The 27,923-nt window shown below is 65.1% G+C and overlaps 3 protein-coding genes across 3 annotated transcripts; all 3 read right to left on the reverse strand.

Moving 5' to 3' along the window:
• Positions 1 to 2,110: 2,110 nt before the first annotated feature.
• On the reverse strand, positions 2,111 to 7,103 carry HCK (HCK proto-oncogene, Src family tyrosine kinase). Its single transcript, XM_054173433.1, has 12 exons — positions 6,987 to 7,103; positions 6,829 to 6,871; positions 6,487 to 6,586; positions 6,255 to 6,353; positions 6,041 to 6,144; positions 5,603 to 5,752; positions 5,164 to 5,316; positions 4,585 to 4,767; positions 4,219 to 4,295; positions 3,475 to 3,628; positions 3,090 to 3,221; positions 2,111 to 2,317 (listed from the first exon to the last, which is right to left on the reverse strand). Exons 1-12 carry the CDS (start codon positions 7,101 to 7,103, stop codon positions 2,115 to 2,117), a joined length of 1,515 nt encoding a protein of 504 aa, XP_054029408.1. The 3' UTR covers positions 2,111 to 2,114.
• A 2,948-nt stretch (positions 7,104 to 10,051) lies between these two features.
• On the reverse strand, positions 10,052 to 15,103 carry CCM2L (CCM2 like scaffold protein). The gene is made up of 10 exons (XM_054173554.1): positions 15,049 to 15,103; positions 14,663 to 14,830; positions 13,983 to 14,066; positions 13,686 to 13,869; positions 12,663 to 13,117; positions 12,004 to 12,139; positions 11,813 to 11,876; positions 11,395 to 11,542; positions 10,632 to 10,770; positions 10,052 to 10,424 (listed from the first exon to the last, which is right to left on the reverse strand). The coding sequence occupies exons 1-10, from the start codon at positions 15,076 to 15,078 to the stop codon at positions 10,150 to 10,152; spliced, it is 1,683 nt and encodes a 560-aa protein (XP_054029529.1). The 5' UTR covers positions 15,079 to 15,103; the 3' UTR covers positions 10,052 to 10,149.
• A 3,929-nt stretch (positions 15,104 to 19,032) lies between these two features.
• XKR7 (XK related 7) lies at positions 19,033 to 27,364 on the reverse strand. The gene is made up of 3 exons (XM_054173568.1): positions 26,910 to 27,364; positions 20,489 to 20,688; positions 19,033 to 19,994 (listed from the first exon to the last, which is right to left on the reverse strand). The coding sequence occupies exons 1-3, from the start codon at positions 27,362 to 27,364 to the stop codon at positions 19,033 to 19,035; spliced, it is 1,617 nt and encodes a 538-aa protein (XP_054029543.1).
• Positions 27,365 to 27,923: the final 559 nt, after the last annotated feature.

A 27,923-nucleotide genomic window follows, 5' to 3' on the forward strand; every position in this document is an offset into this window, starting at 1 on the left:
TGCTGCGGCCGCCATGTTTGGTGCGGGCAGTGCGACGGTGGGGCAGGGAAGCCCGGGACGGCTCGGCCCGGTCCTTTCGGTCCAGCCTTTCCGTTTCACGGGCATGCGGGCCTTGCTTGGCCCGAGGGATGCTGCGGGCTCTCAGCCTCACCCCACTCGCGTCCCCTCTCACCGGGGCAGGGGATGGAGAGGAATGCCCCAAACCCGAGAGGTTGTTTATCAATTCTTTATTGATTACAGAAAGAAGCCTCCAAAGCTGGCATCAGAGCACGGGAGCGACTGGGTCTGTCTCTTTGGGTGAGGGAAATAGAACGGCAGGCCCAGCAGCTAGAAGAGGCAGAAGGCGAGCTTGAGCACGAGCTGACTTCCGCCGCCGCCGCCCCTGCGTTAAACGCCAGCGGTGAGCGGCGGCGGCGGCGAGCGAGGGCACGGAGCGCCTTGCTCCCTGCCCCCCCTGCAGCACAGCCCCCCGGGCAGGCTCCCAGTCCTGCCTCTGGACACGGCAGCGGAGCTGTGCCTCAGCGGGAGAGGGCTTCCTGGGCTGGGGCTGCCGCAGGCGGTGACCCTGAGCTGGGGAAGTTCCTCCTAAGGCAAGAGGAGGAGAAGGAAGCACCCAGGACCAGGGCAGGGATTGCCCCCCAGTACTGGGCGCTGGCGAGGTCACACCTCCCAGTCCGAGTTCACTCCAAGAAGGGTAGTGAGGGGCTGGAGTGTGTCCAACGAAGCTGGAGAACAGGTCTGGGGAGGAGCAGGTGAGGGAGCTGGGGTTCAGCTGGTGGTGTCCCCAGGGATCAGTGCTGGGCCCCGTGCTCTTTAATATCTTTATTGATGACTGGGACGAGGGGATTGAGAGAGGGGATTTAGGCTGGATGTTAGGAAGAGGTTCTTCATAGAAAGAGTTATTGCCCATTGGAATGCACTTCCCAGGGATGTGGTGGAGTCACCATAATTAGAGGTGTTTAGAAAGAGACTGGATGGGGTGCTTGGTGCCATGGTTTAGTTGATTAGATAGTGTTGGATGGTAGGCTGGACTCGATGATCTCAAAGGTCTCTTCCAACCTGGTTAACTCTGTTCTGTTCTAAAAAGGAGGCTGAGCAGAGACCACCTGGTTCTCTACAACTCCCTGAAAGGAGGCTGGAGCCAGGTGGGGTTGGGCTCTCTCCCAAGGAACAAATGGCAGGAGAGGAGGGAACAGTCTCAAGCTGCACCAGGGAAGGTTGAGGTTGGACATGAGGAACAGTTTACTGCAAGAGTGGTCAGGCAGTGGAAGAGGCTGCCCAGGGCAGGGGTAGAGTCCCCATCTCTGGAGCCTCCCCAAAAAGCACTGTGGGAGATGGTGGTGTTGGCCAGAATGATCTCAGAGCTTTCTTCCAACCTTCATGAGCCTGTGAGGCCATGGTTGGAGGAGCTGCCTTGTAAAGCACCATCTCCATACCCAGCCAGGTGATGCAACACACGCTGCCCCCCTCACCAGGAAGAGTACTGAGGAAGGAAACCCAGGAGGGTGAGGAGAGGGAGAGGTTTTTTTTGCCATACCTGCCATTCAAAACCCAGGTTCCTGTGGCAAGGATGAGCCAACACCTGGCAGGGATGAGCCAACACCTGGCAGGGATGAGCCAACACAGGCCCAGGTGGGAATCCACTGGGATTTCCCCAGTGTGGACTGGGGGGGGTGGGGGGGAAACACAGGCATACAAAAGTATTTCTCCACCACCACCCCAGCTAAAGCACCTACTTCTGCAAATGACCCTGATAAGATCTCAGAGCACTGAAAGAAAATCCTCTGGGTTCTTTCCACTGTAGCTGAAAGAGGCCCAGCTCTGCCCCTTCCTCAGGTGGTGCTGCTGGTGTGGGCAAGCAGCCTCCAGCCAGCACGGCTGCCTCATGGGCAGGCTGGAAGGCACAAGGTTTGGCCCCGGGGTGGTTCTCTCTCCCTCCACCGGCTCCAGAGCGGGGTTGGCCTGAGTGTGGCTTCCTCCTGCCCCTGCTTCCAAGCCCAGCAGCACCAGGAGCGCTTCAGTCCTGGGCCAGGCTGGCAGAGGAAGGCGTGCGCTGGCAGGGGAGGAGCGGGGGTGCCAGCGAGGCGCCCGCTGGCTTCGCCCAGCTCCCTGCCTCACAGCTGCTGCTGGTACTGGCTCTCTGTAGCAGTGAAGAAGTCCTCCAGAATGCTCTGTGTGGACTCAAAGGTTGGGCGATCCTCTGGTCTGGTTTTCCAGCACCTCAGCATGATGGCGTAGAGCTCCTCGGGGCAGCTCTCCGTGCGGGGCATCCGGTAGCCGCGCTCCAGCGCCTTGATCACCTCTGCACTCGACATCCCTGGAGGAGCAGGGCAGGGAATGTTTAGCCCTGCTTTGTTTAGAGGCTTTAGCCCTGTTCTGGAGCCCCTATTACAGGAAGGATCTGGAGGGGCTGGAAGGTGTCCAGAGAAGAGCCACGAGGAGGAGCAGAGGGCTGGAGCTGCTCTGCTATGAGGACAGACTGAGGGAGTTGGGGTTGTGCAGGATGGAGAGGAGAAGGCTCCCAGGAGACCTCACTGTGGCCTTCCAGGATCTGCAGGGGGCTCCAAGAAAGCTGGGGAGGGACTTTTGAGGGTGTCAGGGAGGGATAAGACTGGGGGGGATGGAGCAAAACTAGAAATGGGGAGATTCAGATTGGATGTGAGGAAGAAGTTGTTCCCCAGGAGGGTGGTGAGAGCCTGGCACAGGCTGCCCAGGGAGGTGATGGAAGCCTCATCCTGGAGGTGTTTGCAGCCAGGCTGGAGGTGGCTGTGAGCAACCTGCTGTGGTGTGAGGTGTCCCTGCCCATGGCAGGGGGCTGGGACTGGCTGAGCCTTGAGGTCCCTTTCAGCCCTGACAGTTCTATGATTTAAAGGCTAAACAAACCCAGCCCCCAAACGAGCCACCCTCTGGGCAGGGTCACTGGGGAGAGAAGGGCGGTCAGAGGAGTTGCAAAGAGGGAACTCCTGCTCAGGGAAATAAAGGCTGATAGAATGGTGGTGGTGGGGGGAGGGATGTCCAAAGGTCATGTAGAAGGAGATCCCCTGGTCTGGAAGGTGGAGCAGGTCAGAGGAGGCAGTGCAGCTCTTTACCTGGGTAGGGGATGCGCCCGTAGGTAATGATCTCGGTCAGGAGGATCCCGAAGGACCAGACATCTGATTTGATAGTGAATGATCCATAGTTGATGGCTTCTGGTGCTGTCCATTTAATGGGAAACTTGGCCCCTGGACAAAGGGATCCGGTGGGAAACGTGAGTTCCAGCCCAAGAGCTGAGAAGTGGGCGGTGCAGTGCGGGGAAGAAGAGACAAGCAAGCGGAAGAGGAAGGCCTGAGGTGATGCAAATGAGGGCAGCTTCCCTCATCTGCCTGTTCCCACATCGCTGCCACCACAGTCACACATTGATAGGTGGTTCTGAGGGGACCCCACAACCCTTCACCATCCCACAAAGCATCCAGATGCCCCCCAGCAGACCCTCACCTTCCCGGGCCGTGTACTCATCGTCCTCAATGACTCGAGCCAGCCCAAAGTCTGCAACCTTGCAGACCAGGGTTGCTGCCACCAGGATGTTGGCAGCTCTCAGGTCTCTGTGGATGTAGTTCCTCTTCTCAAGAAAAGCCATTCCTTCTGCAATCTGCACAAAGGGGGAAGAGAGGCATGCAAAGAGCCTGTCAGACGAGGGAGGTTCTCCTCCCCCTCTGCTCTGCCCTGCTGAGGTCACATCTGGAGTATTGTGTCCAGTTCTGGGCTCCCCCAGGTCAAGAGGGACAGGGAACTGCTGGAGAGAGTCCAGGGGAGGCTGCAAAGCTGCTGAGGGGCCTGGAGCAGCTCTGTGACAAGAACAGGCTGAGAGCCTGGAGAAGAGCAGCCCCAGAGGGCAGCTGAGCAATGCTCAGCAAGAGCTAAAGGAGCTGTGGGGGGCAAGAGGCTGGGGCCAGACCCTTGTCAGTGGTGCCCAGGGACAGAACAAGGAGCAATGGGCACGGAGTGGAAGCCAGGAAGTTCCACCCCAACATGAGGAGAAAGTAGTTTGGTGTGAGGGAGCAGAGCCCTGGAGCAGGCTGCCCAGAGAGGTTGTGGAGTCTCCTTCTCTGGAGACTTTCCAGCCCTGCCTGGATGTGTTCTGTGTGATCTGCCCTTGGTGCTCCTGCTCTGGCAGCAGGGTTGGACTGGATGATCTCCAGAGGTCCCTGAGGGTAAGGGGGAGCTGGTCCCCCTCCTCACCTGGGCAGAGAAGTCGATCAGCCTCGGGAGTGGCTGCTTGTTCCCTTCATCACTCTTGAGGAAATCCAGCAAACTCCCTGTGGGCAGGGAATGGCACCAGGGCTGAGCCTGTGCCCACCCTCGGGCTGGCACAGGGCCCTGGGGAGCTGAGCATTCACTCAGCACCAAAGAAACACCCCCGACCCCCTACCCCCAGCCCGCTCATGTGGGTCAGGCAGAGAGGCTGCTGGGGGATCCTTGCTGCCTGTCCCCTGGGTGGCAGGAGCCAACCCAGCTCCCAGCAGCTGGCACAGAGCCCACAGCTGAGCCCCGGGGTGCAGGAGGGGCTGGATCCTGCCCTCCCTGACCCACAGTGGCCACCAGCACCTTTCTCCATGAACTCAGTGATGATGTAGATGGGCTCCTCCTTGGTGACCACGGCGTGCAGCTTCACCAGCTTGTCGTGCTGCAGCAGCTTCATCAGGTTTGCCTCCTCCAGGAAGGCAGCCACGGACATGCTGCCTGGCTTCATCGTCTTCACGGCCACCTTGGTGTGCTTGTTGTAGGTAGCTGGGGAGGGGCACCACAGACCATGCCCGGCCCCCAGGCACCTGGGGGCAACTGGGCTTGGGAGCTAAAGCACCCAGTACTGCAGGTGGAGCTGTTGCATGAGGGCTGGAGAGCAGGCACAGCCCAGGCCCTCGGCAGTCCTGGCGTTAAGGCCAGGGTCAGCTCCACCTCACGGAGTCATGAAATGGTTTGGGTTGGAAGAGACCCCGAAGAGTCCCTTACCCCAGCACTGCCAGGGCACCACCAACCCATGGCCCTCAGCACCACAGCTTTGGAATCCTTCCCTGTGCTCCTCTCCCACAGGTCACTCCCTCCACTTCCTCCCCACCAGCCCTCACCCTTCCTTCTTCACCATCACCTTCCTCTTCCTCCCAGCTGCCTTCCCCTGGCTCTCACCCATCCACACTTCTCCAAACTGCCCAGCTCCCAGCTTCCTCTCCAGCCTCAGCGATTCCCGAGGGATCTCCCAGGCATCCTTCTCCCAGGGCTGCTGTGGTCTGGGCACGCAGCAGGGCTGGGTGAGCCTCTGGCACAGGCCATCACCCTGTCCTGTGGGCAACACCACAGCCCTCAGCCAGCCTGCCCCGCCTGCCGTGCTTCAGAGCAGAGCCCACGGCAGCCTCCACAGCCGGGGGGCATGTCAGGGCACCGGCCTGCCCCGGGAGGGGGAGTCCTGGGCACCGGGGGCATGTGGGGACACTGACCCCTCCAGCACGCTGTGAGAAGGTCCTGGAGCCACTGCTCCTCACAGCAGCGACAGGCAGGAGCCCCTTGGCCTCTGCATGCCCCCAGCTGCCCTGCTCAGGGTGGGAGGAGCGGGCACCCCGGGGCTTACCCTGGTAGTGCTGCACCAGCTCCTGCAGCGTCTGGAAGCTGCAGCGTGAGGAGATGTAGAAGCCCCCGCTGTCCAGGGTCCGGATCCTGTAGTGCTTCACGGAGCCCCCCTGCACGGTGTCCCCGTCCCGCACCGACAGCGAGTAGCAGCCTGGCCAGGGAGGGGGCAGCTGCCAGGCCCCACACCCAGGGCACTGCGCCCAGCCAGCTGCAGTGCCACCACCCAGCAGAACCTGCAGCCCCCGCCACGCCGCCACCACCCCAAGCACTAAAAGCAGCCTCGGAGGGGCACATCCCTGTCCCCTCGCTGGGCTCGAACGCAGGACCTCCAGTCGCTACCCCACAGCAAAGCGGAGGCTGGGGAAGCACCTCCCGAGCTCCTCTGCCGGGCGAGAGTGGGCAGCCGCTCCCCACCCCACGCCACAGACCCCCTGCAGACCTTTGGTGGTCTCACTGTCCCGAATCATGAAGGAGCCGACGCGGTTGCCGGGGCCGAGGAGCTGCCGCTCTGCGTCCTTCCTGCTGATGCTCCGGAAAAACCACCTGCGGCAGGAGCCACCAAACGCTGCTGGGGCTGGCGAGGGGCAGGAGCTGGGGCAGGGCACGGCGCAGCCACGGCCCGGGGGCACCACGAGGGGCTGGGATGGACTCACTCCTCCGTCTCCAGGGAGTCAGCTCGGGCAACGTAGTTGCTGGGGATGAAGCCTTCCCGCCCTGTCGCCAGCGACCGCGCTTGCCACCACTCCCCTGACCTGTGCCAGAGATGGAGTTGGCTCAGCCTCTGGCACCGGGCACTGCTGGCTCCCCCTGGGGCAAATTCCAGACAGGCCCCCACCGGCCAGGTCCACGTGAGCCTGCAGGAGCCCCCAGGCTGGCAGCACTTACTCCTCCAGCACCTTCAGCCTCTCCCCCTTCTGGAAGCTCAGGTCCCCAGCGTGCATCCCCTCGTAGTCATAGAGTGCCAGCACCGTGGTGCCCCCTGAGCCTGCAGTGAGAGAGCTCCCTGGGCACCCCTCTCCATGCTGCCACACGTCAGCAACACCAGCCAGGGCACCTCCAGCACCTGGTGCTTCCGTCTTCATCACACCACGGCCGTGTCTGGCCTCTGAGGCAGCCCAGAGGTCACATCCCATGGGAATGAGGTTGGAGAGGACCCAGGCACGTTCCCCCTGCACACTCCCACCCTGGGCACTCACTGCAGCCCCCCTCCCCTCCTGCTGTACCTACCATCCTCAGGTGGGGACACAGCCACGCTGGGGACATGATTGCTCTGGAAAGGACAGAGACCAGAGAGTGATGCCAGGGCTGGCAAAGACTCCTACCCTGTGGGGGTCTCAGTCTCACCATGGCCCAGGTCCCCAACTCACCTGGCAGCTGCCACTCACCTTGCTGTTGGGGGCTGTGGGGTCCCTCACATAGTGGCCCTGGGGGAGGTTGGGGTCAGGGTCAGTTTTTATCACCTTCTCTTGGACCCCAGCTTCCTTTGACTTCATGCAACCCATCCTGCAGCCACAGGAGGGGAAGTTGTTGTTGTTGCAACAGAGGTGAAAGCCCCATTCCAGTCCCTCCCTAACCCCGCTCCAGTCCCACCCTAACCCTGCTCCAGCCCCACTCCCAGCAGCTCCTGCCCACCCCAGCACTGGCACAAAGTGAGTGGCAGCTGCAGGGCACTCAGGTGCCCAGCAAAGTGCATGATGGAGAGAAAAACATCTCCTGGTGCAGAGAAAGGAGAAGTCACCGAAGGCAAGTTCTGGGTAGGCAGCAACAGCTGTCATGGAGCAGCTGCCCTGAAAAGGCCTTTCCCAGGTGGGGCTGAGGGGCACTGAGCATCGTGGTGGGAGAGAGCAGCTTGGCTCGAGGGAACTCCCATCCCTGAGGGGCTCCCTGGCAGCTCAGGGTTCCCCCACCCGGCATCCATCCTTTGGCATGGCCAGAGCCCCCCTGCTGCCATGGGTCACTGCTCACCACGGCTCCCCAGCTGCTCTGTGCCAGGGTGGAGCTGCCCAGGAGCAGCCATGGGCACAGGGCAAATGCTCAAGTTTTTCCAGCCCCTCGAGAAACAGCAGCAGGAAAATGAGCTGCAAGAAGCAGTGGGCACAGGGGAAACCCACCCCCCACACCCCCTCAGAACCCTTCAAGCTCATCGGCCCAGAGCATGGCTGCCTGGGTCCCCATCCCTTCGCTGTCTTTGTTGCCCTGTCCCCTCGTTGTGCCCCCGCTTCGCTGCCCTGTCCTCTCTCTGCCCTGTCCCCCCGCGGCCAGGGCAGGTCCCCGACAGCCCCTGCAAGGCCACTGCCAGGGACGACCTCCCCTGGACTGCACCGTGCACTCCCGGGAGCCCCCGGCATCACCTTCCCGGGACACCCAGGAGCCGCCGCACCGAGAGGGACCGGCACGGAGACCGACCGAGGCAGCGGCGGCTGTCCCGAGGCAGAAACGGACCTCCCGGGCTGCCCGGGACAGGCACCAGGGCTCCTCCCGTCCGACCCCGCCGCCCTCGGGGCTCAGCGCCCGGCTCGGCTCTTACCTTCGCCGCCGTCCCGGGGCGCGTCCCGGTCCCGCAGCCGCAGCTGCTCCCGTCGCTGCGCTCTACCCGGCTTCACTCCCGCCACCCCGCCCCGGTAACGCCCTCCCGGTAGGGCCCCGCCCCCCGGTACCGGCCCCACTCCTACCCCGCCGGTGCTGCATGACCGGGCGGGTACGGCCGCGACCTCCCGGTACCGATCCCGGAGGATCCAAAAGGGGGTGAGAGCAGGGATCCCCATCACTCACCGAGCAGGACCCCTCCGGTCTCACCGGGACCCCCAAGGACAGAACCAGCTTCCGAGGGCTCCCGTGCCCCCTCAGGGTCATCCTGGCCCCCGGACTGGTTCCTCTGGGGGGCAGTCGGGGGCATGGGGTGAGCCTGGGCTGGCCACGGCATGAGCCTGGCTCTGTGTCCCAGGGAAGGAAAAAGAAACCCTGTGGGTGGTGGAGGGCCTGGGGGGCGTCCCCCCAGCTTGAAAGGGCCTTGGGGGTCCATGGGCTTCACTGTGGCTCTCCTGGCCCTGGTGTTCCTGTGCCAAACGTGCCCCCCCAGGCGTTTTCCCAGCCCCTCCCTGCTCCACTCAGCCTTTGCTCTGCTTTAACTCAGAGCACCCCTGAAGTGGGGCTGGGGCCAGCAAAAGGACCTGTGGCTCCTCCGTGACACTGGCCACCACGGGTGGCTCAGGAGTGGCTCAGGAAGCGGTGAGCAGCTCCGTGAGCATTTGCATATGCAAATTTTTAGGAGGCAAACATTAATTGTTGCAGGCAGCCCCCAGCATCTGCAGAGCCATGCACAGGCCCCTGCCAAGGGACAGGGGCTGGGGGACATCAGCCAGGAACCATCAGGCCAGGGGACAGTGGCTGGGGAACACTGGCAAGAGGACAGTGGTTGGGGGCTACTGGCCAAGGGCCATCATCACAGCACACCAGGCAAGGGACCCTGGCCAGAGGACAGCTGCTGCAGGCCATCACCTGGGGACCCTGGCCACAGGATGCTGGCTGGGGAGCAGTGGGGGGAGCCAGGGACATCACTCCTGGGAACTGGGGGCTTCTGACAGCAGCATGGCTGGTGTCTCAGTGTCCCCCAGCCCCCACTCCCCACACCAGTACCCCCTCAGTGGCTCCCCTGCATTACTCTGAGCTCTCTGGAGTGCCACACTGCCAGGAGCATCCCCCCGAGGCCAGCCTGAATCAAGGAGAGACCTGCGTGTGGCACTGGGGTGGACAGGGTGCACAGAGCGCCTGGCAGGACTGCCAGCAGCCTCCCCAGCCCAGCTTGTCCCCACCCCAGCAGCCCTCCCACCCTGGCTCCTCCTTTCCCCAGGATCTGCTCCACTCCCTGCACTGGCATTTAATTGCAATCCACAGAAATTCATCACCTGGCACTGCCAGCTGGAGAGGTCCCCCCCAGCCATGGCCACCCTGTGATGCCATCAGCCCTGCCCAGAGCTGCCAGGACAGTGCAGAGCCCCTGTCCCCTCCTGTGGTGCCAAAGGAGGGGATACCTCCCCATTTCCAGGCACCAGGGCAGAGCTGGGCACCTGATGAGTCTGAGCTCGGAGGTGCCCACCATGGCACTGAGCTGCTGGAGCGTGTCCAAAGCTGGAGAAGGTCTGGAGAAGAGGTCTGGTGAGGAGGCACCTGGGGTCGTTTAGTCCAGAGAAGAGGAGGCTGAGGGGAGACCTCACTGCTCTCTGCCACTCCCTGAAAGGAGGTTGGAGCCAGGTGGGGCTTGGTCTCTTCTCCTTAGTATCAGGTGACATAACGAGAGGAAATGGCCTCAAGCTGCACCAGGGGAGGTTTAGGTTGGAGATGAGGGGAGAGTTCCTTGCTGCAAGAGTGGTCAGGGACTGGCACAGGCTGCCCAGGGAGGTGGTGGAGTCCCCATCCCTGGAGGTGCTCAAGAGAAGTGTGGCCATGGCACCTGGGGGCTGGATGCTCTCAGAAGGCTTTCCCAGCCCAAGCGATTCTCTGATGCGATGTTGGTGAGCAGCGAGAGGACTGCTGGGCTTCTGAGCTCTCTCACAGGTAGTTGTCTTCTTCCTCCTCCTCCTCTTCATCCCTCGCCAGCGCCTCGATGTCGTGGGTGATGTCAGTGATGATGCGGTTGAAGGACTCCGCCTCGGAGCGCAGGGAGGCGCTGTCGTAGCTGCGCACGGCCGAGGCCGAGGTGTTGCTCATGCTGCGCTTGATGCGGCCGAAGCTGTCGGTCAGGATCCCACCCTCCCGGATCCCGATGCTCTCCAGGAAGGTCTCGAAGTACCCAATGTCTTGGTCGGGGATGAAGGGCCTCATCCCTGCCACGGGCACCGCAAGCCGTGGGGTCAGCCCGGCCGGGGTGGGCAGCGCTGCCAGCCCCACCGGCCGCTTCCGTGGGGGCTCATCTCACCCTGTCCCCAACGAGCTGTGGAGCCCCCCCCGCCCAGCGTCCCCCGGCAGCGGTACCCCATGCCCAGGGTGACGCGGGGGCAGAGGGTGGGCAGTGGGGGAACCCAGACACTCACCCAGCAGGAGGAACTTCCTGCGGTCCCCGTAGAGGCGGAGCAGCTCCGCGCAGTACTCCTGCACCGGCGTGCCCAGGCGGTACTCGCGCAGCAGGAGGGCGAACTGCTGGATCTCCTGCGGCGACAGCTTGTTGCGCAGCTGGGGTGGCACGGGGACGGCTCAGGCTTGGGGGCATCGCTGGCACGCAGCCCCATCCCCTCTCTCTGTGCCCTACCAGCTGGTGGGGAGCTCAGACCTGCCCACTGTGGCCCATTCACAGCCATTGGCACAGAGAAGGGCACCCTGCCCTTTGCCATGGCTGCACCCTCACCATGCCCACACTGTCACCGTGCCCACACTGTCCCCATGCCCAAACCATCTCCCTGCCTACACCATCTCCATGCCTGCACTCCCATACCCACACTGTCCCCATGCCCACACTGTCACTATGCCCACACCATCACCATGCCTGCATTCCCGTGCCCACACCATCCCCATGCCCACATTGTCACTATGCCCACACCTTCCCTATGCCTGCACCGTGCCCAAACCATCTCCATGCCTACACCATCACCATGCCTGCACTCCCAGGCCCACACCATCCCCATGCCCACACTGTCACTATGCCCACACCATCTCCATGCCTGCACTCCCATACCCACACTGTCCCCATGCCCACACTGTCACTATGCCCACACCACCCCCACGCCTACACCATCCCCATGCCCACACCATCCCCGTGCCCACACCATCACCGTGCCCACACCACCCCTGTGCCCGCACCGTCACCATGTACTCCTGCAGCTGCTCCAGCCCTGTGCCACTCTGGTCGCTGCCGCTGCAGGCAGTGGCCAGGCTGTGGTGGGACCGGTGGAAGGAGGGCGAGGAGGTGCCACTGTAATAAGCCTCAAAGGTCTCATGGGAGCCATTGCTGCAGGAGGATGGGGGTCAGCATGCCCTGGCACCCCCCTGTGTGCCTGGCTGGCCCCTGCCACCGCACAGCACCCACCGTTAGGCAGGTCTAGGGCATCTCTGCAGCAGGGATGGGCACCCACTTGGGTGCAGGGGCACCCACCCCAGCGCCGCGGCATTTACCCTGTGATCCACCTCAGGACAGGGGCACCCATCCCAGTGCAGGGGCACCCACTGGGGTGAAGGGCACCCACTGGGGTGAAGGGCACCCTGAGGGGCCCAGACTCACAAGGAGCTGCAGCAGCTGAAGTCTGCATCGTAGCCATAGGTCCCATCTGTGCGGCAGCTGTCACCTGGGGAGGGAGGGATGAGGTCTGCCAGCGGGGCCAAGGCTCTGCCGCGGCACCTGATGCCCATGCTGTGCCCACACACCCCGTGCCACCCCACTCGGTGTCCCCAGGCCTGTCCCTGGCTACTCACTCCTGCTGGAGAGCCAGGGCCGGGTGGGTGTGGAGGTGTAGTGGTACCCGGCCCGGTCCACGCACTCAATGCTCTGGTCCCCGTAGATGATCTGGAAGACCTGGCAGATGAGGGCACAGGACTCCTCACCAGCGTCCTGCAGGGGCAAGGAGGGAGCGTGGGCAAATGGGTGGCTGCTGCTTGGTGGCCATGAGCCAGCAGGTGGGCACAAAGAATCAGAACTGTTTTGGTTGGAGGAGGCTTTTGAGCCTGCCCAGTCCAACCCTTCTCTGAGTGCCCTGGCGGGTGCCATGCCCCTCAGCACCACGTCTGCCTGCCTTTGAAATGCCTCCGGGGTGGGGATCCAGCCACCTCCCTGGGCAGCCTGTGCCAGGTTTTGACAACCCTTTCAGGGAAGAAGTTCCTTCTAATGCCCAACCTAAACCTCCCCTGGGGAAACCTGAGGCCATTTCTTCTCATCTTGTCTAGGGAGAGGTGCTCAAACCCCACCTGGCTCCAGCCTCCTTCCAGGGAGCTGCACAAAGCCAGAAGGTCTCCCCTCAGCCTCCTCTTCTCCAGGCTGAACGCCCCCAGCTCCCTCAGCTGCTCCTCATGACCCTTCCCCGGACCCTCTCAAGCACCCACATGCCAGCAGGTGGGCACATGCCACCTGCACTCACCCTGTTGGGCACGGCAAGGATGATGAGGTTGGAGTAGGCATCGGGACAAGGCTCCTGGGGGTCCAGAGGGTTGCTGCCAGCGTGCCGCCGCTCCCAGCTGCCGAAGCCGGTGCCACGCTCCCAGCTGCCACCCGCGGTGCCAGCTCTCCTCCTCTCCCAGCTGCCGCCGCAGGGCTGCCGCCGCTCCCAGCTGCCCGAGGGCCTCCCGCGCTGCCTCCTCTCCCAGCTGCCACCCCGCCGCCGCTCCAGGCTGCCTCCCTGCCGGGCCTCCTGCCCGCCCCGAGCCACCCTCCAGTCCAGGCTGCAGATGGTGTGGCGCCGTTCCATGGCGCCCCCCAGCCGCCCGCCCTCCGGCCACGACCCCCCCGGACGCTTCTTGTCGGGGAAGGCTTCTGGCAGGCCAAGTGGAGCCATCTCGGGGTGCGCTCCGGCGGGCACGGGGTCCACTCCCAGGCCTGGGGCAGCGACAAGAGACCAGGCATGAGTCTGGCACCCAGCCCCTGCCCTGGCTGCCCGCGGCTGGGGGTGATGGGGTGGGGAAGGGGCAGCCCCGCTGGGTTGGACGCAGTGGGGCTGGGACAGGGGGATGAGGGACAGCGGGGCAGGGGATTAGGAACCTGCTCCATGTGCAGATGGAGCCCAGCCTGGTGCAGTCCCCTCCCCAGGGACCCTGCCTGCAGCTGGCAGCTGAGCCCCGGTTTGCTGATCAAAGCACCAGAGCCCAGCACCCCCCTGGGAATCCATGCGGGGTGGGGGGGACAGGCATGGGGGTCACCTCCAGGCTCCTCTCCTCCTGCCATTAAAGGCAATTTGCGCTGGGAGCACAGCTGGGACCTGCCTCGGGCTCCCCTCCAGCCCTGGAGGCAACACCAACTTTTGCGCCCAGCTCTTGCTGCCTCCCCAGCTGGACGCACAGCATCCCCCCCAGCGCCCTTCAGGCTCCAGCCCCTCATGCCCGGGGGGCCTCGAGGTGCTCGGGGCTGGCTGTGAGCCTAGCTGGTGACCCTGCCCGGATGCCCACACCGGTTTTGAGGATGAGGAGGTGCAGGGCATCGTCGCGCAGGTAGGAGGCGGCGGCGATCTCATGGGTGGGGATGCGCAGGATCAGCTCCTCGTTGTCGCGCCAGGTGAGCAGCAGGCAGCGGGCAGAGAGGCTGAGGATGCTGTCCTGCTCGGGTGTCGTCTGCAGGGGCAGCTCCTTCAGCTGCTGCAGGGACACAGAGCGTGTGCCAGGCACCCAGCAGTGGAGGGGTGGCACACCCGGTGACCACCCTCTGGACAGCACCCGGGGGAACCTCAAGGAGTGGGGACCCCTCTTACCCTGGCTGTATCCAGCAGCTGCAGCACCTCGTCACGGCTGGAGGGGTTCAGGGAGGATGTCACCCATGTCAGGTGGCCTAAAAACTGAGAGGGGACAAAGCCCAGGGTGGCTGGGAGGGGCTGGCCCTACGGCCCAGAGCCCTCCCTGGAGCACCCCACATCCCCAAGGGCAGGATGCCCCTCCCTGGGTGTGCAGGCAGAACCTGCAATGGGGATTGTCCCTGCACCCCCAGCCCACTGCCCATGCAATGGGGATTGTCCCTGCACCCCCAGCCCACTGCCCATGCAATGGGGATTGTCCCTGCACCCCCAGCCCACTGCCCATGCAATGAGGATTGTCCCTGCACCCCCAGCCCACTGCCCATGCAATGGGGATTGTCCCTGCACCCCCAGCCCACTGCCCATGCAATGGGGATTGTCCCTGCACCCCTAGCCCACTGCCCATGCATTCCCAGCCTGCTGTCCCTGCAGTGGAGATTGTCCTTGCAGCCCCAGCCTACGGTCCCTGAACCCCCAGCCCACCATCCCCTCCCTGGGTGACTGCTTTGGAAGGGAGGGGACCAGGACCCTGCTGACCTCCATGGCTGGTGGCTCTCAGCATGGAGTGGTGGCTCCAGGTCGCCCTTCCCAAGCCAAGCAGGGACCTTGGGCATCAGGGAGGAACCCCCCTCCCCCTTTACCTTCACCTCCTTCTCCACGTAGTCGTGCAGCAGGATCTGGGGGTCGATCAGGTAGTCGGGGGGGTAGAGGGGCACGGAGTGCAGCGGGCGCCGGTAGGCGCTGCCGCGGGGGGCGGGCCGCCGCGCCGCCTTGGGGAACACCAGGCGCTTGATGGGCGACACGAAGCCCTGGCAGCCAGACCGGGCACGGGAGCAGCTCAGCGCCGGGCACACGCAGGCTCCGCAGGCAGCTCTCTGCTCCCTGTCCCCCACTTTGCACCAGCTGCGGGGGGGGGCAGCTGGAGGGGATGTGGGGTCCTGGCGTCCCCGCGCATCTCGCCTGCTCCCACCTTCCCTCCAGCCCCCCCCCCTACCCCCCCCGGGACACCGGCCCCAGCCCCACGCACCTTCTTCCCCTTCTTGGCCTCGTCGTCCATGGTGGGGGCCCCCAGTGCAGCTGCCTCCCAGTGCAGCTGCTTCCCAGTGCGGCCACCCCCACCCCCCCGCTCGGCGCCGCGACCTTTTCCTGTGTCGGAAACTCCACCAGGATGGGCTGGGATGTGAGTTCCTGCCCCTCCTGGGGGTGCTGGGACTGGGCTCGGCTGGGACTAGATCGGTGCTGAGCTGGAGCTTGAGCTAGGACTGGATTGGTGCGGGGCTGGAGCTTGGGCTGGGCAGGAGCTGGGGCTGAAGTAGACCGGGATGGGACTGGGGATGCCCACAGGGCCCAGCTGCAGAGCAGCCCCTGCCCCTCACCGCCCCAGTGCCCCCCACTGGCTCCATGACCCCACACCAGCCCCTGCCCCTCACTGCCCCAGTGCCCCCCACTGGCTCCATGACCCCACACCAGCTCCTGCCCCTCACTGCCCCAGTGCCCCCCACTGGCTCCATGACCCCACACCAGCCCCTGCCCCTCACCGCCCCAGTGCCCCCCACTGGCTCCATGACCCCACACCAGCTCCTGCCCCTCACTGCCCCAGTGCCCCCCACTGGCTCCATGACCCCACACCAGCTCCTGCCCCTCACTGCCCCAGTGCCCCCCACTGGCTCCATGACCCCACACCAGCCCCTGCCCCTCACTGCCCCCCATGCTCCCCACTGTGAGACCGTGACCCCACACCAGCCGCATCCTCCCTGAGCAGCACTGGGGGCTCCAACCCTCACTGCTCCTATCCTGCCCACTTGAGGCCCTGGCACGGGCAGTGTCACCGCAGCAGCACCCAAGCACCCCATCCCCACGGCCACCCAAGGAGCCCAAGCCCTCCAAGGGTCTGGGCACGGATCAAGGCTTCTGGCAGGGTGGGGGCTGGCCCGGCAGTGGCCACGTCCGGCCGTGTCCAGCGGCTTCCTCCTTGGCACACATCCTGCCCGCACACCCTTTCCTTGCCAGGGCCACCAGCACCAGGGCCAGCAGCGGCCAGGGCCACCAGCACCACCCTGCTGCAGCCATCCCGCTCCATCTCCCAGCATCTCCAGGCCCACCCGGAGAGAGGAAGAGAGGGGCGAGGGGCCGGGGCGAGAGCCGGGCAAGGAGGGACCCCCGCGGGCAGAGCTTATTGAAATGAATTTAATAATTAATTATCTCATGTTGCAGCAAAATTAAAAATATACAAAAAGTTTGTGGTATACAAAAAAGTCTCAGTCCGGCCCCCGGCCCCCGCTCGCCCCTCCCCCGCCCGCGCCGAGGGTCCCAGAGAAGAGAAGGTGGCACACAGAGTATTTACAGTACGTGACAGCGGCTGCTAGCTCCCGGCGCTGAGGGGGGTGGGGGGCCAGGGACGTGGCTGACAGACACCCCCCGGGCAGCCCCTCCCCCCGGGCAGGAACAGCCCCAGCCCAAACCGCTCCTCACTCCCTGAAGCCAGGGCAGCTCTGCTGCCACCCCAGGCACAGCATCCCCAGGGGCCAGGACCCTCCTCCCCCCCCTGGGAGCTGGAGCACCTCCAGAGCTCCCCCACGCCGTAGTGCCCGGCTTGGCCCCCCGGCCGTGCCCCCTCACCATGGTCAGCTGTCACCATCCTGGCGCTGCCGCTGGCATCGGGCCACTGGGTTCGGCTTCCCCTGTGGCGCAGGCTGGGGGGGTGGCAGCAGGGTGGCTAAGCCTGTGCTCGGGGGGCCCATGGCTGTCACCCAGACCCACACGTGGCCGGGGTCCCCACACCGAGCAGGGCAGCACCGCGGGACAGGGGATGGTGTGGGGACCCCTGCCCGGAGCAGCCCGGGGCTGAGGGTACCGTGGCTTGAGTGCATAGAAAAGTGTCCCTCTGTCCCACTGGCATGTCCCCGGGGTCCCCACGCCAGCCCCGGGGGTGAAGGGCAGCAGGGGGAGTGCAGATCACCCCAACTGATGGCTCGTCCCTGCCCTCGGGGAGGGGACACAGGGGGAGCCCAGAGCAGCCACCTCCTGCTGGCATCTGGTCCCCACACGACCCCTCCCCATCCCTAGTGGCTTCGGAGCTCCACGAGTGGGACTCAGTGAGGGCCCAGCCCAGCTTCCCCAGCAGCTACCTCACGACCTTCCCTGAGGAAAAGATTCCCCCGAGCCGAGCCGAGACCTCCCCCAGAGCCACCCCACACCTGGCACTGCCCCCAGCGCGCTCGGCACCCACCGCCGGTGCCCGCCCGTTACTGGCAGGGAAGGAGTGGGGGGCGTGGGGCACCGCCCAGCCCCAGTCACGCTCTGGACCCTCCTCCAGAAGGCTTTCCGAGGCTTCCAGTTAGCACCAGTTAGCACCAGTGACCCCAGCAACAGCCCCCCCTCCCCCCAGCCTGCCGCCGCCGCCGCAGCGCTCTAGCTACAGAGAAATGGGAAAGAAAAAACCCAACGCGATGCCACCAACGCCACACCCACTGCCCACCCCAGCCACGCCCCGGGGCTGGGCACCCGCCCTGGCACAGCGGGCAGCAGCAAGAGCCATTCCCAGGGGCAGCCCCCCAGCCTGAGCCCTTCTCGCGGCCGGCACGGTGCCTTGTGCCATGCCTCATGCGATGCCCCACGGCACCCGGGGCTGGTGGTTCTGCCCAGGCTCCTCGGCCCTGGGCAGGGCTTGGCACCATGGCACCCTGTGTGGCAACGCTGGGGGGCACAGGGGGTGCAGGGAAGGCACCGGGGCCATGGGTGCATGGCTGGGGGGGCCCCACAGCTCCCCTGCCCCACAGAGCCCTGCCAGCCCCCTCCACATACACACACAGAGGGCACCCCCACGGGCCACGCCTGGCACCAGGGGACACAGGGTACATTCAGCACAGCCCTTTGGGTCCAGGCAGGACCAGGGACACATTCAGACCCGAAGCCCAGGGGCAGGCAGGGACTGGCAGCAGGGAGGCAGGGCAGGATCCCAGTCAGGTTTACAGTGGGGAGCTGGAAGGGGATGATGCCCATGGTGGGGTGAATGGAAACGTTCCTGGATGGGAAGAGATGCCCAGCCAAGATGGGGAGAAGGGGGGTGTGGGGGTGTGGGGGGGTGAATCCCACTCTGAAGAGCCCTGGGAACAGCGGTGACCCCACATGACCCCCCTGCAACAGTGCCAGCCAAGGCCCTGCCCTGCCCCCCCCCGGCCACAGCGGAGGTAGAAAATGTCACACAAAATGTCACAGGTGAAAAGAAGCCCAGGGGGATGGAACAGCTCCCAGGGGATGGGGCACAGCCAGAGCCAGGGCTCAGCTCCAGCTGGGGGCAACAGAGTCTGTGCCCACCCACAAATGGCACCCCCAACCCCGGCCAGGGTCTGCACCCCGCAGGTGAGCAGGGACCCCACGAGGCTGGGGACATGGCTTGACCCTGAGGCAGGGACACTGAGGGTGGAGATGAAGGGGCTCCCCTGGGACCAGCACTGCAGAGCATGGGGGAAGCAGGAGATATGGACCGGCGGGGGGAGGCTGGCTGGACCCCTGCTGTCCCCTACCCAGGAGTGACAAGCCCCACACACACCCCGGTGCAGCCACACTCCAGCCCCACCGCCCTGCCATGGCACAGGCACCCATGCCCCCGTGCGCTGCCCTCCGTGCCCCTCACATCCGCCAGCCCCCAGCCTGGGGTGTCCCTGGTCCCCACCCTTGCCCCACCGGCATGGTCGGGCCACAGCAACCCCCGCTGCAGGCTCAGGCACCGTGAGGTATTTTGGCAAGGACAAACCCCGGGGCGGGGAGCCGCGGTGACCACCCTGGGGTGGAACGGGGGGGTCTCGGCTGCGGGAGGGTGGCGCAGGGTGGAGGTGGGGGGGATAGCACCAAGAGACCTCCCCGTCCCCCGCCCGCGGGGCGGCGCGGCGGCGGCGCCGGCAAACCCAACAGAAAGGCAAACAGCTGCGAAGACGCCGGGATGGCACCGGGCGGGAGGGTCCCCACCGTGGCGGTGTCCCCCTCCCCACCCCACCCCCCCCCCACTACCCTACACGGTGGTCTCGTACTCCAGCACCTCTTGGGGGGCCCCGGGGGTGCGGTACTGCAGGCGCGGGGTGGTGGGCGAGGCGTACTCCAGCGCCAGGATGGTTTTCCGCAGGCGCCGGTCGATGAAGTGAGCATCCCAGGCCGGGTACTTCTTCCTGGGCAGGTCAATGCGGATGACGGGGCCCTCTGTCCGGGGGGCGCGGGCGGCTGGGGCCGGCGGGGCGCAGGGTCTCACCTGGAAGACCGGCACGCAGCTGTCCCGCTCCCCCGGCGCCCCCTCCCGCTCCCCCCCTGTAGTCCGCGGCAGCGAGCGGGGGGGGCTGGTGACGGCGTCCGCCGGAGACCCCGGCACGGGGTGGGGGGGGGGAGGCGGCTGGCGGAAAATGCAGCCCCCGGCGCGGGGGCTGAAGATGGGGCCGTTGGGGTGCAGGAGGCAGTAGTAGATGAACATGAAGAAGATGCCGAGGGCGAAGCTGGAGCTGAGCAGGCAGACGAGGATTAAGGCCTGGAAGTCGGAGGTGGTCTGGCGGTCGTAGTAGAGGAACCAGAGGGCGGTGAGGGCGGCGTTCTCCCCCAGCGTGATCACGTAGTAGATGCACATGCGGTAGCGGCTGCGGCCCTCCTTGACGTTGAACCAGCAGAAGATGTAGATGATGCCCACCACCATGTTGTAGATGATCTCCTCCCACTTGGACATGCAGAAGTCCGTCTCGCCCTGGATGATCCAGAAGGTCATGACGCACCAGTGGGTGACGATGAAGATGCCGAAGTAGAGCTGGAACACCGAGGCGAAGAGGGCGAAGGCGATGGCGCGGGCGGCGATGGTGAAGAGGTGCCAGAGGATCTGCACCACGGCCCCCTTGTAGGACATGGGCAGCTTGTCCTCCCGGGAGTCCCGCAGCACCTTCTGGTAGGAGGCGATCATCCAGGCCAGGGACACCAGCGAGGCCGAGGCTGAGAGCCCTGCGGAGGGTGGGGGGAAGGGGAGGTGAGAGCCTGCGACGGGCTGGGGTCTGGAGGGAGTCCAGCAGAAGCTACAAGGCTGCTGAGGGGCCTGGAGCAGCTCTGGGAGCAGCAGAGGCTGAGAGCCCTGGGGCTGAGAGCCTGCAGAAGAGCAGCCCCAGAGGGGACCTCAGCAATGCTCAGCAAGAGCTGAAGGAGCTGTGGGGGGCAAGAGGCTGGGGCCAGGCTCTGCTCAGTGGTGCCCAGGGACAGCACAAGGAGCAATGGGCACAGAGTGGCAGCCAGGAGGTTGCAGGAGGAGAAAGCTGTTTGGTGTGAGGGAGCAGAGCCCTGGAGCAGGCTGCCCAGAGAGGTTGTGGAGTCTCCTGGTGTGCAGAGCTTCCAACCCCCCCTGGGCACTGTGCTCCTGGGCAGGCTGCTGTGGGTGGACTGGGTGATCCCCAGAGGTCCCTTCCAACCCCACCACGCTGGGCCTGGGGCATTCCCTGCCTTACCCTGCAGGGGCTCGATGCTGTTCTGCTGCACCATGATGCTGAGCTGCAGCACCAGCTGGGGGGCACTCTTCAGGAAGGTCTCCAGCAGCCTCAGCATGCTGATGTCTGCGCTCTCAAACATCATCCTCCAGTAGAAGTGGCGCCGGCGGTGCTCAGCCTGCCAGCGGCTCTGCAGCCCCAGGTACAGCGTGCGGAGGTACCTGCGGGGGTGGGATGGCAGGGTGAGAGCGGCCCCCACCGAGCCCAGCAGCTGGGCTCACTTCCCTCTGGCATGTCCCATGGCCACCCCCGCTCCAGGCCAGCAGCTCCCCGCTGATCTGGGGCCGCAGGAAGCCCCTCAGGCTGGGGGCGGAGGGCAGTGGTGATGCTGAGCACATCCCTGTCCCACCACCCCGGGAAGGGGCAGCTTTGTGCAAAGCCACCTCAGCCCCCTGCTGCCCTGGAGCCCACCTGGCCATCATGGTGCTCACCTGGCCCATCACAGTGCCCACCCAGCCATGATGATGCTCACTTGGCCATCACAGTGTCCAGCTGGCAACCACGGTGCCCACCCAGGCATCAACCCCATCCCTCCACCACCCAGTGTGGCCCCTGCCTCGCTCCTCCCCCAGGCCAGGGATCTCATCCCACAGCTTCACTCTCTGGCCACTCAGGGATTTGGGGTCCCCAGACCCCAGCCCCGCATCTGGCTGCTTCTCAGAGGGATATTTTGGTCGCAGCTGGCACAGAGCCCACCCTGCCTGCCCCTGCCCGGCCAGAAGGGAGGCACCAGCTGGTCTTGCCGCGGTGCCCGCGGGAGGCTCTGGGGTGCTGGTGCCGGTGCTGCCGCGGCTCTTGGCAGAGCTGTGGGCACAGGCACAGGCCGGCCCTGGCCATCTGGTGGTCGGCCGGGGGTCAGCGGAGGTGTGCGTAGCACCAACGCAGGCGGCAGCTGAGTCACCACCACCAGAGACCCTTCCCTGCGGCACGGGGCCAGATCCGGGCACGATGGGAGGAGACACCGGGGCCAGAAGGGCAGGAGATCCCCAGGAGGAGAACACGGAGAGGAAAAAAGAGGATGTTGGGCCACGAAGCTTCCTCCCAGCACTGCCAGGCTGAGCTGTGGCCTCTCTGTCAGCTCCAGCCGGCGCTGCCAGCCGGCCCCTGCAGCCGGGAGCGCCGCAGAAAGCCTGATCCCAGCACTTTCAGCTCATCCATCAGCAGGAGGAGGCAGGAGCCAGCCCTGCTGCCACTGTGGGGACAGCTGGCTGCTCCCACCTCTGGGCTGCACAGCCCCAAGACCACGGTGGGGGCCATCAGCTGGAGCAACCGCGGCCCCTGTGCCACCCCGCTGCCATCTGCTCCCACTTCAAGCAGCCCCACTGCCACCTGCCCATCCCCTCCCACCACCCTCCTGGGAACCCCCAAAAGCACCCCCCTGAGCCCAAGAGCTGGTGGCTGGGCAGGACACTGCTGTCAGCAAACACCACCAGTGGAGAAGTCCTGCCCCAGTTTCAGGAGGTGCTGGTGGCTGTGGGGACCAGCCCAGGGCCCCGTGGCCAGCCCAGCTCCCAGCCCTCCGCAGCTCCTTTGTGCTGCTGTCAAAATGCTGATTGAATGTCCCCCGTGGGGCAGGGGGCAGCTAATTGTAACCTTTGCTAAGGCACATCCCTGGCTGCTGGGGAGAACAGGCTGTTGCCACCCAGCTCCTGCCACCCTGGTGTCATCTGCTTGTGACCAGCCAGGCTACCACTGCTGCCATCGTGGCACCAGCCAGGCTACCACTGCTGCCATCGTGGCACCAGCCAGGCTACCACTGCTGCCATCGTGGCACCAGCCAGGCTACCACTGCTGCCATCGTGGCACTGTCTCAGCCACTGTCCCCCACCAGCCCAGGTTGCTCAAGGCCTCATCCAGCCTGGCCTTGAACACCTCCAGGCAGGGGGCATCCACAGCCTCCCTGGGCAACCTGTGCCAGCCTCTCCCCACCCTCACTGTGAAGAATTTCTTCCTCATCTCCAGTCTCACTCTGCCCTCTTCCAGCTCAAAGCCATTGCCCCTCGTGCTGTCATTCCAAGCCCTTGTCAAAAGCCCCTCCCCAGCTTTCCTGTAGCCCCTTCAGGTACTGGATCAGCACACAGCAGCCCCCTCCCTGCCCCCAGACCCCCGAGCTCCCCATCCCCAGGGCACAGCCAGCAGCGACCACAAACCACCTCCCGGCTCCCCCTCGGCTGCTCGGCGAGCGGCTCGCACCCTGCCCCGGCTGCTGCCGGCAGGACGCAGCTCCCCTCCTGTCTCCCCATCAGCTCCACAGATCTCATTAAACCCAAGATCTCATCTCCAGAACGGGAGGTTGGTTCTTATTTGCTCTGCATTTGATCATCCCTGTGGCGGTTCCAGCCCTGGGAACCATCCCGGCGCTGACAGCCTGCGGCCGGCGCCTGCCGACCCAGCGCCGCCGAGGCTGCAGGGGAGGCACCAAATCAATCACTGGGGGGAGGGGGGGAAAGAAACAAAACATCATTTCATTTTCACCAAAAAACCCCCAGCAAACCAAACCCTGATGATGAGGCAGAAGCTGCCAGCAAGAGCTCTCCAGGCTAATTGCTGCTGCTGGTTGTGTTACACAGAGCCATCTAACGAAGGCCCTGCAGCAGGAAGGTGGTGCCAGAGCCCCAGCGTGGATGGGTTTGCTAAAGCCCTGCCAAGGATGGGTTTACCAGAGCCCTGCCACAGCCAGTTCTGCCAGATCCCCACCGTGGAAGGGTTTACCAGAGCCCTGACACAGCCAGGTTTGCCAGAGCCACACCACAGCCATTTCTGCCAGATCCCCACCATGGATGGCTTTACCACAGCTCTGCCACAGCCAGCTTTGCCAGAGTTCCACCACAGATGGATCTACCAGAGCCACACCACAGCTATTTCTGCCAGATCCCCACCATGGATGGATCTACCACAGCCTGCCACAACCAGCTTTGCCAGAGTTCCACCATGAGTGGATTTACCAGGGCCCTGCCACAGCCATTTCTGCCAGATCCCCACCATGGATGGATCTACCAGAGCCACACCACAGCCATTTCTGCCAGATCCCCACCATGGATGGATCTACCAGGCCCTGCCACAGCCATTTCTGCCAGATCCCCACCATGGATGGATCTACCAGGTCCTGCCACAGCCAGCTTTGCCAGAGCCCCACCACAGATGGGTTTGCCAAGGCTCTGCCATAGCTGGGTTTGCAAGAGACTCACCACGGTCACGTTTGCCAGAGTCCTGCCACAGTCAGATCCACCACCAGGGTCACCATTTGCCCTCAGATCCCAGCTCCTGACCCCAGGTTTTTCAGTGGTGGGACAGCAGCAGCACAGTTTGGTTCTGACCAAAGCTGCTCATAGTTGTGCTCAGCTGGGGAGGGATGAGGCCCTCCTGGTCCAGGAGCAAGTGCCAGGGCTGTGATTTTCCTGGAAGGTAATTGGGGCTCTCATCCCCTGATCCCTTCGTTAAGCAAAGGGAAAATCACTTCCCTGGTGCAGCCTTTTTATTCCCTTACACATCCTGCCCCAGCAGGTCCCCAGGGAGAGCTGCACCTCCCTGTCCCCACACCGTGGCAGGCCCTGTGTCCCCAGGGTGGCCAGGAGCAGCCAAGGCCACTAATGCTCAGGTAAAGGCTTGCTCTGGCCTTGGCTCCTTGTCCTGCACCCCAGGACCAGGCAGGGACCCCTGCACTTGGGTGGAAGGAGCTCACCCCACAGTCTGGCTGCTCCCAGGGCAGAGAGAGAAAAGCCACAGAGGGGCACAAGGGGGGCAAAATTTGTGGGCCCCAATTCCTCCCCAACCTTCTGAATTCACCCAGAGACCGGCATCAGGGCTGAGGGGTGGCACTGGGTCCCCAAGCCAACAGAGATGGGGGGACATGGTCTGGTGGGGGACTTCTGGGGGTGGACAGAGAACCTCAGGTCTGGCCCCCAGTGACCCCCAGGCAGCCCAACCAGGTGAGGCCCCAGGCTAAAGCTGACAGAGTGGTCACAGGGCAGGGCTGTCCCCAGCAAAATGGGACCTGCAGAGACATGCCAGCAGCTGCCAGCCCACGGGGGGTGAGTCCCTGCTGTGACAACCCCTGAGCTGCAAACCCACCTGGGCAGCAGCCCCTGAGCACAGCGGTGGCACAGTCCTGGCTGGGGGACAGGGACAGGTCTGTGTCACTGCTGCTCACAAGCTCGTGGCCGTGCACCCAGGCACCACTGGCAGCAGGTTTGCACACCCCTCAGTGTGCTGATGGGAACCAGCTCCAGCAGCTGGAATTTGGGATGATCCCAGAGCCGGAGCTGGGAGCTGCCCCCCGGCTGGGCACTGGCTGCGTTCCTGCGCCCCGGGGTCGCTGCCAGAGCTGGGGGCTGGGTTTGGTGGGGCTGAGACCTGCAGAGGTGGATTGCCAGGCCAAGGAACAGGGGCAAGGGGCAGAAGTTTGCCCTGGCCAAGGAAAAGCCTTCCCTTCCACCCTTCTCCAACTGCCACATCCACCTGCACCGGCTCCAGCGGCGCTAATGGGTTTAGCAAACTGCATTAAAGTGGCCGCCCCAGATAATCCCAAATCCCGAGATTAGAAAGAGCCTCAGCTGCAGCCTGAGCCCAGCATGTCCTGGAGGGTCAGTGCTGGCAGTTCCAGCTTTAATTGGCTTAAGAGCAGCCGTGGTGCAGCAGCTCAGAACGTGGCTGACACCACCCGGAGCAAAGCTCCCGGTGGCAGCCCGGCCCCAGCTCAGCCCAGGATCAGGTAGTTGCCCCCTGGGCACCGAGGCCAAGGCTCGGCAGCCAGCAGGCCAGAGCTGTCCTCCCCTCCCTCACCAGCTCCCCCAGCACACCAAGGCAGGGTTTGCACCCACCCCCCACCTCCTGCGGACCCCGAAAGCTGCCGTGGGGATGCAGGCACAGCCAGGGGACGGCTGTGCCGGGCAGGGAAGAGGCAGAGCCCCTCCAGCACCGGCAAACAAAGTTGGGCAGCCCGGGAGCAGCCCGGGAAATGCAGCAGCAGGGCTGAGGCGTGCAGACAACGGCAGGGAGTGGAGGAGCCTCCGGACCCAGCCGCTCGGGAGGGGAAACAGCTCCGAAACCCGAGACGCTGCCTGCTCCCTGCATTGTTCCCGGAATTTGCCATTGTCTGCGCTCCCTTCCCGGCACCAGCTCGGGGTCGGCGCCGGGGACTTCCCTCTTCATCCCAAGGATGGATCTCGGTGGAGCAGGGAGGGAGTGGGGCTGGTTCCACAGCACAGGGTGGGAAGGTGCCGGTGAACCATCAGCTGAGGCTCCTGGAGGGTCTGCAGAGACCCTGTGAAAAGGGCCTTGAGCTTGAGTCTGCCAAGCTGCCACCCACCCCCTGCCCACACAGCCTGCCCAGAAAGGGACAGGCAGCAGACCCTGGCCAGGCCTCTCTGGCACCTCTTCATCTGCCACCCTGCAGTCTACAGCGAGCTCCAAGCAGGACCACAGGGAGGTGCAAGGGAGGAGGATCTGAGACCAAGATGTTTGGGGCCTGGGAAAAGCATTTCACACACCCAGGACCTGGCTGCTGTGGCCAGGCAGCACCCCCAGCACTGCCTGACTGTGGGGACAGCAGGCCTGTGCCACCCAGCAGGCCTGTGCCACCCAGCTGGGCTGCAGGATCCTCATGCCAGCTTCTGCCCTCACCCACATCTCCAGCCCACACCCACCCACTCCCACAGCTGGGCTCTGCTGGGGACTCTCACCCCCAGCTCCCATCCTGCTGTGGTGCCAGAGGAACTGATGCCCATGTCCACCCCACCCAGACCCCCCTTGCCATCTCTGTGCCCTCTGTGCTGCACCCAGCTCCCCACCCCCCCCTCCATGTTCCTGCTGAACCCTCCCACCGGCCCCAACCTGGCCCCATGGCCTGTGTCCCCAGACCTGCCCCAGCCAGAGGAGGCAGCTGAAGCCCTGCAAGCCCATCCTGACCCTTGGTCTCCCCACTCCCTTGCACCTCCAGACCTACTCTAGCTGCAGGAGGTGGATCAGGCCCTGCAGCCCCTTTCTGACCCTTGGTCACCCCACATCCCAGTGCCTCTGCACCTCCAGACCTGCCCCAGCTGCAGGAGGTGGATCAGGCCCTGCAGCCCCTTTCTGACCCTCGGTGCCCCCACATCCCAGGCTCTCTGCACCTCCAGACCTCCTCCAGCTGCAGGAGGCAGATCAGGCCCTGCAGCCCCTTTCTGACCCTCGGTGCCCCCACATCCCAGGCTCTCTGCACCTCCAGACCTTCTCCAGCTGCAGGAGGCAGATCAGGCCCTGCAGCCCCTTTCTGACCCTCGGTGCCCCCACATCCCAGTGCCTCTGCACCTTCAGACCTTCACCAGCTGCGGGAGGCGGATCAGGCCCTGCAGCCCCATTCTGACACCCACCCTCACCCACCCCGTACCCCGCACCCCCGTACCTCCAGACCTGCCCCAGCTGCAGGAGGTGGATCAGGCCCTGCAGCAGCCAGACGCAGAGGCGGCAGCAGCCGCGGGGCCCTCGGGCGCTGTCCTTGGTGCTGCCGGCGCTGTCCTTGGTGCCGGCGGCGGCGAAGTCGTAGACGAACCACCTGAAGCTGAGCAGCTGCACCACGAGCGAGGGCAGCAGCACGAAGAGCAGCGTCAGCCCGAACCACCAGCGCTGCCCCCGCACGTAGTAATGGGCTGCCAGCCACAGGTCCGAGGCACCGTCCGCGAAACAAACCAGGAGGGCGCAGAGCACCCAACAACCGTCCCGCAACCGGTAACGCCGAGCCGGGGGGGAAGCGCCGCCCGCCTGCCTCCCGCCGCCGCCGCCGCCGCCGCCCCCCTCCGGGCTCTCCAGCAGTACGGCCGGGCCGCCGCCTCCGCCGCCGCCGTCCGACTTCGCGGCCATGTTGTCGGGGGAGAGGAGGAGAAAGGAGGGAGCGGGAGAGACTTCCGGAGGGAGGACGGAGCCGACGAGACCGCCCCGGCAGCGCCCGCCCCTGTCGGCCTCGCCCCGCCGCCCGCCGGTCGCCACCGGACGAGACCCCCACCCTCTGAGCCGGCTACGGGAGCTCCCGGCCCGCCCCTGTCGCTCCCCGGCTCGGCACCCACCTAGCTCCCCCCACCCTCCCTGTCCCCGAGTCGGCCCCGAGAGCCCTCAGCCCGTCCGCGCCGAACCCCCCCCCGCGACACACACACTCTCCCGGCCGGCACCGGGAGCTCCCGGCCCGCCCCTGCCGTTCTCCGGCCCGGCACCCGCCGAGACCCGCCCCTCCGACCGGTACCGGGAGCCTCCAACAAGCTCCCGCCGCTCCCCGGCGCCCGTCGGCCGAGCCCCACCTCGGCCGGTCCCGCTAGCCCCCGCCCCGCCCGACGCTGCTCCCCTTCCAGTAAGGGCAGCTCCCCCCGCCCCGATCCCCCCCAGCGGCCGCCGCGGGGGTCCCAGGGAAGCGCACGGTGCCGCTGGG

This window comes from Dryobates pubescens, chromosome 26, assembly GCF_014839835.1.
Source record: "Dryobates pubescens isolate bDryPub1 chromosome 26, bDryPub1.pri, whole genome shotgun sequence".
Taxonomy (NCBI): domain Eukaryota; kingdom Metazoa; phylum Chordata; class Aves; order Piciformes; family Picidae; genus Dryobates; species Dryobates pubescens.

Coding starts and splice junctions, on each gene's coding strand:
- XKR7 (XM_054173568.1), bottom strand. CDS start 27,364: ATGGCCGCGAAGTCGGACGGCGGCGGCGGAGGCGGCGGCCCGGCCGTA. Junction 20,689..26,909: donor CAGCTGGGGCAGGTCTGGAG/GTACGGGGGTGC, acceptor CCACCCCCGCAG/GTACCTCCGCACGCTGTACC. Junction 19,995..20,488: donor CAGCATCGAGCCCCTGCAGG/GTAAGGCAGGGA, acceptor CACCCTCCGCAG/GGCTCTCAGCCTCGGCCTCG.
- HCK (XM_054173433.1), bottom strand. CDS start 7,103: ATGGGTTGCATGAAGTCAAAGGAAGCTGGGGTCCAAGAGAAGGTGATA. Junction 4,296..4,584: donor CACTGAGTTCATGGAGAAAG/GTGCTGGTGGCC, acceptor CCCTGCCCACAG/GGAGTTTGCTGGATTTCCTC. Junction 3,629..4,218: donor TGATCGACTTCTCTGCCCAG/GTGAGGAGGGGG, acceptor CCCTTTGTGCAG/ATTGCAGAAGGAATGGCTTT.
- CCM2L (XM_054173554.1), bottom strand. CDS start 15,078: ATGGACGACGAGGCCAAGAAGGGGAAGAAG. Junction 13,118..13,685: donor CCTCCTCATCCTCAAAACCG/GTGTGGGCATCC, acceptor TCGCTGCCCCAG/GCCTGGGAGTGGACCCCGTG. Junction 11,877..12,003: donor GCCCTGGCTCTCCAGCAGGA/GTGAGTAGCCAG, acceptor CTCCCTCCCCAG/GTGACAGCTGCCGCACAGAT.